This window comes from Artibeus jamaicensis, unplaced genomic scaffold (genome assembly GCF_021234435.1).
Source record: "Artibeus jamaicensis isolate MK-2021 breed Jamaican fruit bat unplaced genomic scaffold, CSHL_Jam_final scaffold_833, whole genome shotgun sequence".
Lineage (NCBI taxonomy): Eukaryota > Metazoa > Chordata > Mammalia > Chiroptera > Phyllostomidae > Artibeus > Artibeus jamaicensis.
In genome coordinates, this window is record NW_026522056.1 from 563,897 (window position 1) to 574,276 (window position 10,380).

General features: G+C 52.2%; 1 protein-coding gene across 3 annotated transcripts in view; it reads left to right on the top strand.

The window, feature by feature from the left end:
* Window positions 1–8,371, top strand: part of COL4A2 (collagen type IV alpha 2 chain) — a 183,693-nt gene extending 175,322 nt beyond the window's left edge. For all 3 annotated transcript variants that reach the window (XM_053659816.1, XM_037125655.2, XM_037125654.2), the window contains exons 41-48: window positions 645–761; window positions 1,256–1,417; window positions 1,531–1,629; window positions 2,013–2,159; window positions 2,304–2,420; window positions 3,619–3,810; window positions 4,939–5,225; window positions 7,252–8,371. In XM_053659816.1, coding sequence (XP_053515791.1) covers window positions 645–761; window positions 1,256–1,417; window positions 1,531–1,629; window positions 2,013–2,159; window positions 2,304–2,420; window positions 3,619–3,810; window positions 4,939–5,225; window positions 7,252–7,509 — 1,379 coding nt within the window. In that variant the 3' untranslated portion in view covers window positions 7,510–8,371. The remainder of the gene's footprint in view (window positions 1–644; window positions 762–1,255; window positions 1,418–1,530; window positions 1,630–2,012; window positions 2,160–2,303; window positions 2,421–3,618; window positions 3,811–4,938; window positions 5,226–7,251) is intronic.
* The last annotated feature ends 2,009 nt before the right edge of the window (window positions 8,372–10,380 follow it).

Here is a 10,380-nt window from a genome sequence, read left to right on the forward strand (position 1 = left end):
AGGGACCCCAGCTGGGACTCAAATGTTCTGTCTCTCCTGCTTGTCCTGGAGTGCCACCAGTATTGATCTGGAGTCACCCGTCAACCTTAGTGAGTAGGCCAAATGGCAAATACAGGCTCTGTGAGTGGTGAGAATGGACTCTCCCCGTAGCCGGGACCCAGGTCACTGACCAATAGCCACAGGGAGAATTCAAAATATCAGTAGAGTTGAGAAGCCTCATCTTGACAATCCTGGAAGCTCCTGCCCCATCACAAGTGCCAGCAGAGCCAACAGACCCAACCTCTCGGGTGATGCCCTCAGGGTGGGCCCGAGGTGTCGCACACAAGTAGCCACACTGGTGGGGCTCAGTGAGGCAGTGTCTGAGCAACATGCCTCCCTGTGAGGGGAGGACGAGGTCCCAGCAGAGGTGGGTCCCTCGGACCCTCTGACAGCAGATGAGGCTGGTGGGAGTGGGGGGGCCACAAGGCCACCGCCTCCCTGTACCCATCTCAAGAGCTGTGTTTGACACTCCCTGGCCTTCGAGGCACCTGCCATCATTGCCTGTCCTTGGTGGCTGTGGCCCTAGACAGGTGATAGCGTGTAGGGGAAACGACAGATTAAAAAGTCAGATGCTGATACTAAAAACAACTTGTTTCCTTCCTAAGGGCAACGAGGCCCAATGGGGAGTCCAGGACTTCAGGGGTTTCCAGGCGTCACACCCCCTTCCAACATTTCTGGGTTGCCTGGCGACCAAGGGCCGGCGGGGATATTTGGCCTGAAAGGTAAGCAGGGCTCACACTTCTGTGCACCAGAAATTCTCGGGGCACACACAACAGGGCATGCATTGCATGCTTCCAGCCATGCGAGGCCCCTGAAAGGGTCCAGTTCACAGAGACGGGAAAGAGAGTGGGTGTTGCCAGGGCCAGGGGAGGTGCTGTGGGGTCAGTGGGTAATGGGGACAGGGTTTCGGTTTGGGATGCTGCGGAGGTTCAAGATGGATGGTGGTGATGATTGCACAACAAGGTGAGTGTACTTAAAGCCACTGAAGTGGGCACTAAAAATGGTGAAAACGATAAATTAGTGGTACTTACATTTTACTGCAATAAAAAGGAACAAGCCTCCCATTGTTACAAAGTTGCCAGAGACCATCCCCTAATGAGATGGCTTTCAAACGGCCTCCTGAGAGCTTCTTGGGAGCCGTGAGTCCCACCCTTCATGGCCACGGCTGCACCTCCCTCCTGGTTAAACCCTCCGTGTTTGTGACTCCTGTCAACAGGTTACCCAGGCCTCCCAGGGCCTCCTGGGCCTGCTGCTCTTCCTGGAAGCAAAGGAGACGAGGGGAACCCAGGAGCTCCAGGAAATCCAGGGACCAAAGGATGGGTTGGGGACCCCGGGCCCCAGGGCCGGCCTGGCGTGTATGGTCTTCCAGGAGAAAGAGGTAACTGTGCCCATGCAAACGGATTGTGTCCTCTGGGAGGCTGGCAGCAGTGGGCAGAGATGACTGGACTCCTCACCCAGGCAAGTGTCCTCAGTGTCCTCCTTGTCTCAAAGGACCCAGGGGTGAGCAAGGATTCATGGGAAACACAGGAATCACGGGAAGTGTGGGCGACCGAGGCCCGAAGGGACCCAAAGGAGACCGAGGACTCCCGGGTAAGTGGCCATCAGCACACCTGCCGAGCTGTCAAAATAGATCGCCTGCCACCAGGAGTGGACTTCAGAACTATTCCTGCCCCTGCAGGCATGGGGACACCTCTAAAGTCAGTCTTGGTTATGTAGCCCAAACCCGAAGTTATAAAGAGGAAAGCAGATAGGGTCTGCAGGCACTCACACAGGTGAATGAAAGAAGTTCACAGAACGGCAGGCACTGAGCCACCGCTCAGATGGGTTTAGTGTCACCCATCTCACCTCTGAAAGCAAGATTGTTCTAGAAAGCTCCAAGGTTGGTTTCAACAGGTCAATGAAAAAAAACATAGAAATCACAGAAAGAAAGCAATTGGTCCCCTTTGTCAACCGCCTTCCTTTTCCCTTTCCAGGTGCCCCTGGTCCTTTGGGACCCCCAGGGATTGCAGGAATCCCCCAGAAGATCACTGTCCAGCCCGGGCCGATGGGTCCACAGGGAAAAAGAGGCCCCCCAGGCGCACAGGGAGAGATGGGACCCCAAGGTCCCCCAGGAGAACCAGGTAGGAGTCCTGCTGTACAGCCACAAGGAAAAGGCTTCTTATCTTATTTGCTGTTTTCCCTTTTGTTTTCTCGCTGAAAAGCATTTGTTAAGAACCAGTGCCACCCTTTCCACGGCCCTCACACCTGTTCTGGTGTCTGTACAGGTTTACGCGGGCATCCAGGGAAGGCCGGGGCCCAGGGAAGAGGCGGTGTGTCTGCCACGCCCGGATTCCGAGGAGAGCTGGGACCCGTGGGGCACCAGGGGCCAGTCGGCCAGGAGGGTAAGTGATGGGCGATGACGGGGTAGAGAGCAGGCTGTTCTTCCGGGCCCCACCGTGGTGTTACAGATGGACTGTGGTATGCATGCAGCAAATAGACACGTGCTGAAATGAGCAGAGACAAGAGGCCGCGCCCCTTCTGCTCCAAAACCCCAGCTCAGCTCCTAGGACCCTCACTGCAGCGTTGGTCCTGGATGCGGTCCAGTAACACCTGCACCTAGCAGAGCCCCCGAGCAGAACACCTGGCTTCCTTCCTTCCTCTGAGACACATGCAGGTGCCTCAGAGAAGGAAGCAGTTGACATGATTGAGGGAAGATTCATACAGATCTGAAGGCCTGAGACAATGAGCTGAAAGAAACCAGTTATATTAACAGGAGTCATTGTAAAGTCTTGTATCATTGATTTCTTAAAATTATGTGGACATGTACAGGAGGGAATAGGCCAGAAATGATAGCAAGTCATGCGGGAAAAAGTGGAGATTTGTCATCCATGTGTGCTCGGTGTGGAGTGAGGCTGCATTGTCAGCTCCCAGATCTCAGGAAATAGCAATGTACTACCTCCAGAAGAACTCGCCCGTGGCCAGATTGGGTAACACGGGGGCTGCACATCTGAAGACACTTACGGACAGATAGGAACCATCCAGGCCAGGAGACCGAGAGACAGCACAGGGTGGAGGATGTCCTGTGAGAAAGTGATGAGACATGAAAATGTGCTTGCAGGGGAAGGGGAATGGGAGGCATGATCAACCAGCACAGCCAGTGTCAGACACGTGGAAGACTGTCCTGTTGAAGGCAGGTAGTCATTCTTCTGTGCTCTGAGAGAGAACCCAGCCCCCTGGGTGGATATTTCTAACCCCAAGGGTGGCCCTAGTGTGCTGGACTTCAGTGCATTCAGGGAACCTTCCTGGTATTTTAGTTCTTGCTTAGCATCAGTGCACGCTGAGGGGAGCGCTCACAAGGCCGACTGAGTCTATACCCTTGCTCAGTACCCTTCTAGTCATCACTCTGTGCTTACTGAGCATAGAGTGTGGGTCAGGCCCTCCCCAGGAGGCCCTGGGTCTACCAGGGCAGAGCCACTGGCATCCCAGCCTTAGAAGAAAGCCAGGTAACAGCTATAAATGTCACCATGTGATGCCAGCCAAGGGCTGTGGGCTGAGATCTCTATGGCAGCTAAAAGGCGGCTGCTTTCTTTCGGACCCTAGGGGAGCCAGGCCGCCCAGGGACCCCCGGCCTGCCCGGCATGCCTGGCCGCAGTGTCAGCATTGGCTACCTCCTGGTGAAGCACAGTCAGACAGACCAGGAGCCCATGTGCCCCGTGGGCATGAACAAGCTCTGGAGTGGATACAGCCTGCTGTACTTTGAAGGCCAGGAGAAAGCCCACAACCAGGACCTGGGTAGGTACCACCCACCGGGCCCCCAAGGCCAGCTCAGCTGGAGACTGTCGAGATCAAGTGGCCACATGGACAAAACCCTGGGGGAGCGTGGAAGCAAGAGAGGGAGGTGGGTTTGGCTAGGGTGAGAGGGAGTGGTGGGAGAAGGATGCAGGCAACTGTAATTGAACAACAATAAAATAACTTCAAAAAAAAAAAGATTGAGTGCCCACAGCAAGGTTCATGAATCCTCTAAGGCAGATACATTTCTCCTGATCCGAAGCACTGGGCCTGTTCACACCCCTGGGTTTCACAAAAGATTAAATTGGCCTTTGATGCCCTCAGCTTAGGACCACAGAGACCTGCCTGCACTGGCCGGCACCTTCCACAGGCGCCCACCAGAGCCGGCCATGAGCTGGCTCCTCCTCCTGAAGGCCACCAGCTGCTTCGCCTCCTGCTTGCTTTTTGTCCCAATTTCCATAAACAGGCCGGGGAGTCACATAGAACCCCCAGGGAAAGGGGGTATGTGGCTAGATGTGCTTGATCTGCAGTGCTTGGGGAAGCCTGTCACGCTGAACCCTGATGATTTGTTCACATTCCTGTCTATCTGTTCTACTTCCACAATAAGTTTTCTTTAAAATGGGGCGGAACAAAGAAGGGAGGAAGCCTAAGAAAGCTGGGACCAGAGCCAAGAAGGCAGCCACAGCACTTGAAGGTGGAGCACACCTTTGGCTGTAAACTCATGAGCAGTCAGTGAGAAAAGCTAACCCTGCTCAACTCATTATTCTCGCCATGAGGAGAAGTTTATTTTTTTACCTAGAAGCACTAGAGTCATTTGCAGGTGGGAGTGGGCAGAGCTCCTTGTGGGAGGGTGCCGGGGGGTGTGATGAGCTAGGCCCTCATCATGGATACCATCAGGGCTTCCTTGGGGCTGGTGCTTTAAGACCCCCCAACATGGGCCTTCTAGAAGGACAGAGCTGAAATGCCAGTGTAGTCTATACCCCCAAAAATGATAATTGGCTTGGGCCCCAGTGCTCAGCTGAGCCCCTCCAAATGGCCTCTGGGGCAGGTCCCTGACCTGGGCCTCCCGAGGCTGGCTGGGCCTAGGGGAGCAGCTTCCCAGCCACACTCAGCCACCACCTCGTTCCACAGGGCTGGCGGGCTCCTGCCTGGCTCGGTTCAGCACCATGCCCTTTCTGTACTGCAACCCTGGGGACATCTGCTACTATGCCAGCCGGAATGACAAGTCCTACTGGCTCTCCACCACTGCCCCGCTGCCCATGATGCCTGTTGCTGAGGACGAAATCAAGCCCTACATCAGCCGCTGCTCCGTGTGCGAGGCCCCGGCCGTCGCCATAGCAGTCCACAGTCAAGATGTCTCCATCCCCCACTGCCCGGCTGGATGGCGGAGCCTGTGGATTGGATATTCCTTCCTCATGGTAAGTGGTGCTGGCCAGCACTCTCTCCGAACAGAGAACCAGGTAGAAATCTAGCTCCTCTCCCCAACAACAGCTTGGCTGGAGAAGCAGCAAGAACAGCTGCCTTGGTGAGAATCATCAGACAGGGCAGGTGTTTGGGGTTTGCCGGGCTTGAGGGCACCTGGCCCCGGGGGTGAGTGGGAGCTGGAATGCAGCCTGCACTTTTGCCCGCACTTTGTTCATTGAGCTACGGGCCTAGGCCTGGGGCTGCCCCACCCAGAGGGGACCCATCCACTTGCCTGCAAGCCTTCCTAATTAGGATGTATTGGGTTTGTTATCCATCTTCCTAAGCAGAACAGCAAAGGTAGAACTCTTCTGGTTTATCCCAAAGCTAAACATAGGTAAGAATTTTGTCTAGAATCCTAAGTAGCTTATGTAAAATCTTTCTAAAACTTAGAATGCCCTCAAGAAATATCCATTAGCTGGTTGGTTTAAGACAGATATATGTACACTGGTGAGGAAAATCCTGAAATACCAGAGTCAGTTGCCTTTGGGTATAAAGCGGAGGACACTCAGTTTGGGCCAGTTTACGTTTAATTTAACATTTAGGGAAGTGACTGCACCACGGAACCATCCCTTACAGTTTTCCTGCTTCCTCCACTGTCGTAGGGAGAAAGGAAAGTCCAGTGGGGGTAGTGGGTCTTCTGTCTCATCTGTATCGATATGACTGTCATAACTCCAGCTAATAGTGCATGCCCAACGTATTAAATATTTCACAAATTACATTAATAACATAGCATAGAAATTGACTCACAGAAACGCAGAACCCTTACTCAGCCTGGCTGCTCCCAGCTCTGGGGTGTCCAGCCTGGTGCTTCCTTCTGACCCTGTCCCAGCAGCCCCAGGGGGCCCCTTGGGAGAGTCCTTCCCAGGCTCCCAGGATGGCCTTGGCTCTCACAGACCAACGTGGGGCCAGAGATGCCTTGTGAAGGTATGTCTGCTTCTCCCAGCCCGTTTACAATAAACAAGAACACGGTAGCTCTGGGTTAGAAAGGCTTCTGCATTTTGTGAGAAGAAAACTTTCCAAAAGTTTTTTGTTTTTGCCAGTCCCTGCCCAAATACATCCCGGGACAGCCTCTTGTTCTCTGCAAACTGCAGGTGAGGTATTCCTGTTATAAATTAACAGGTTCTGACAACCCACTCACCACTCAAAGCTTGCTCGACCAAGCCAAACATTTTTTAATAGATTAACTTTGAGATCCAGGGGCCTACCATGCACCTTCATGGAGCTAAAAACGTTTGTGAAACAAACAAAAAAGTAGAAGTGGAAAGTGGCACAGAAAATTCCCCCTGACCCTTGTCTGAGTCTCCCAGCTGGTAGCTGCTGGATCATCTCAAGGGACTCATGGTTTAATTAACAACCTCTGAAAAAACATAAATTACACAAGTGGTACATGTTCACTGTGGAAAAGTCAGCAAGTAGAGATTCTCTAAAAAGAAAAGTAACGAAAATCACTCATACGTCCTTCCTTCCTCTTCATAGTCTAGCAGATGAGTAGAGGGCAGGGGTCACTTTGGGAGGGATTCCTTGTTTTAACTCACCCTCAGATGCTGACCCACACCTGAATTTTATCTTTCCTTTAAAACAAAAGTTAACATTTTAGTATTCCTCCTGCCAGGCAAATGCTGTGTTCTTTAAGTGGATGATTGGTAGGTAATATTTTTGCCCCAAATGTAGTCCAGTGTATTAATGATTATAACCTGCTTTTGCTTTCGTTCTCATTGTCCCTTAATAACAAATCAGGACTATCCATTTATATCCATGAACCCTTCCCTCCAGCAGCCTGGCACCCACTCCACCTTCTGCCTGTCTGCCCTGATTTACTTAGCCAAGCCCCTAGAAGTGAAGAGTATGCTGCAGGTGGTGGTCTGTGTTGACATACATGTCCGCAGCTGTTTTCAGTTAGGGGAAAAGCGCATCAGTTACAGTCTGCCCCGGCCGTCCCCAGCCAGCGAGCTCACAGCCGTGCCCCTCTCTCCTCCACAGCACACTGCCGCAGGTGATGAAGGTGGTGGCCAGTCGCTGATGTCACCAGGCAGCTGTCTGGAGGACTTCCGTGCCACGCCATTCATCGAGTGCAACGGGGGGCGGGGGACCTGCCACTACTTTGCCAACAAGTACAGCTTTTGGCTCACCACCATCCCTGAGCAGAACTTCCAGAGCTCTCCCTCCCCCGACACGCTCAAAGCGGGGCTCATCCGGACGCACATCAGCCGCTGCCAGGTGTGCATGAAGAACCTGTGATGCGCGGTCCTGGGGCTGCCCCACCCGATGCACTTCTCTGCAGGTTTGCCTCCAGCCTGGGGGGCCACGTCGGTGCTTAACTTATTACCTCAGGTGCTGACCCAAACAATGACTTCATGTTTTTCTTTAAAAACAAACAAACAAAAAAGTCCACCAAAGGATTCAGCACCAGCTCCTATACCAAATAGCCACTTGTCATCCATCCACAGGTGCTAGCCACTGTGCTTACTCTGCAGAATGAAGCCCTCCCTATGAACTCCTGACCCTCCAAAAGGGAAAATAGTTAACAGCCCCAGCACTCCCCATCAGGCCATACTAGACTTTTACACGCCAGGTACAACTAACGTCTTCACATGTACCTGCACTTCATATAGTCACTGCACTTTCAAACCCCACAGACAACCTGCTTACTTAACTCACTTAATGGGATGGTGTAGACAAATGAAGCCGTACAGCCCGAGGGCTCCCGAACTCATGCCCACTGTTCCCCCATAAGGTCTCCTAGGGATTGGCCCCCATCCTGTCCCCCAAGCCAACATGATGACAGCATGCTCTTCTCCCAAATTCTCATGATGTGAATTATCCCCACCCCTCGAGGCCAGAAAGACGCTGGCAGTCACATACCAGCTGTCATTCTTTCCACCACACCCGTACAGACCATTGGGTTTGACAAAACTTCAATAGCAACAAAGACCAACTGTCTGTTGTCGGCCAGGCTACTTGACAGCAAACATGTACAGTCAGAAGTACTGTTTTCACTGGCCCCAGGCTGTCCTGAGATTTACCCTCCTTTTTTTGTTGTAAATTGTATTAATGTTCTGTATAATGACTATGGAATAAACATTGATTTTGGACATCTTTATACCCCTAGTTGTTGACTGCCTGAATTTTCTCAAGTCTGTAGAGCACAGAATTTGCGGTGACCCCCAAGGCAAATTCTGGTCCTGGAGCTAGTTTCTTGAGTTTCGGTTGACTCAAACCCAAGTCGATGGTATTGTCATTCCACTCTCGGGATTGTCTTTGTGTTTCTAATGCATTCATGTTTACAGAAAGCACCCTAACCATCACTCATGGGAATTCGGGGGATCAGTCCCTCACAAAGGAACTTCCAAAGTCATGCAGTTCATTCCAACGTAACGTCCCAAGTCAAATCTCAGTATTTCCAAGAAATGGTCTCCAAGACACATTTCTGGCTTTGTTTGTTGTTTTTTTTTTTCTAGAATCTGGCTGATACTTGGGAACCCAACTCACAAAATTTCTTTTTACCCTTTATAATCCAATCTCATATTAAACTTTTTCTAAGAATAATTTCCACCTAACAAAATAAGTATTCCACTTGATAATGTTATTTGAAATAGATCAGCAGCTGTCTTGACCTGCATTCCCCCAGAAGCTGACTGAGACAAAGACTCTGCACAAGAGGGTTATTTGGGGACACAATTCCAGTGAATGGAGTGGGACCTGGACAGAGTGAACCCAGGAAGGAGGGCACCTTGCTGAGGAGGCTACTGACCTTGACAATTTCAGGCTTTATCCTGCTAGGGACCCACTAAGGATAGCCACGGAGGGAGCCTCGGATTGTGCCACCCAGGCATGGGAAAGGGACATTTTCAATGTCCAGTGCTGGCCCCCCGTGGCCAGGGGTTGCCTAAGACTGTCAGCGCTTAATGGCTGAGTGGGCTCCTCCCAAGGAGAAACAGAGAATGAGATGAGGCTGATGCAAGGTAGCTACACCTGTACACAGCTGGTTTCTATAGCAACAGCTGTAACAACAAGTTCGGCACAGCGCCTCTCCACAAAGCCTACAGAGGTAGCTATTTATTCTAGACTCCAATCACCACAATCCAGGGAGCAGACATAGTCTGTCACTGTTCTGAAGATTCCTGCTCCACTTGGTTCTGTGTGGTTCACACTTCTGAGTCAGGTGCCGAGCCAGAGGACAGAGCATCAGCGAGACATACACCTTGGTAGCTCCTGCTATCCTTCCCACGTGCAGATGGACTCTTGGAGAACTTGCAGAACTCAGAGCTATCTCCCTTCCATGGCCAAGGTCAAGAACAAAGGGCAAGGAAGGGGGGTGGAGGCAGGCTTGGAAGCTGTGGGCCGTGCAATGCCATGCACTGGCCGTAAAACTGCAGCCATTTCCAAAGAGGCATTTCATCACATGGGATCAGGGTCCAGCTTCTCTGCCACACAAGGGCGAGAAGGGGTAAATGAGGCCGAGAACAGTGGGAGGTGTCCCTGGAGACACACGCATTGTGCATCCTGCAAGTAGCCCTCCCCAGGCCACCATGCCCCGACTCATCTTGGGCAGCGAGCGGTGTCTGCTGGGCAGAGGCCTGAACGACCAAAATAACCTTGGCAAAACAGAACAAACATAGCAGCAAATGGAATGACATAGGTGAAGTGCAGAGTCAGGTTCGACCTGGACTTGGGTGAAACCTGGATGTGTGTCCCTTTCCAGCCACTGGTGGACTCTAGCCTTAGACACACCTTTCATTGCTCTGGGCTTTGGTCCTCACACCCTCAAACCAGCTGCCTTCCAGACCCTTCTTCTGGCAGATGGGCCAGTGAGTTCAAGGCCAATCCAAGGAAGGGGAAGACAGGGAGCAACACAAACACTCGTAGGCTGAGCAGTTGCTTGCTGCAAGGGTCCTGCAAAGGGTCATGCTCAGCCCAGCAGCTTTCAGAACTGGCACACAGAAAGGCCAGGCCAGCTGCACGTGCATGTTCAGGGTCTACACTGCAGGTGCAGCAGCAGCACCCAGTTCTCACCGTGCAGGTCCAAAGGGCCCAGCTCTGAGAAATGGGAAGGATCAGAGAGCTCTTCTGGCTACGGGGAAAGTGCTCAGGAACGTGTGAAATAATGTA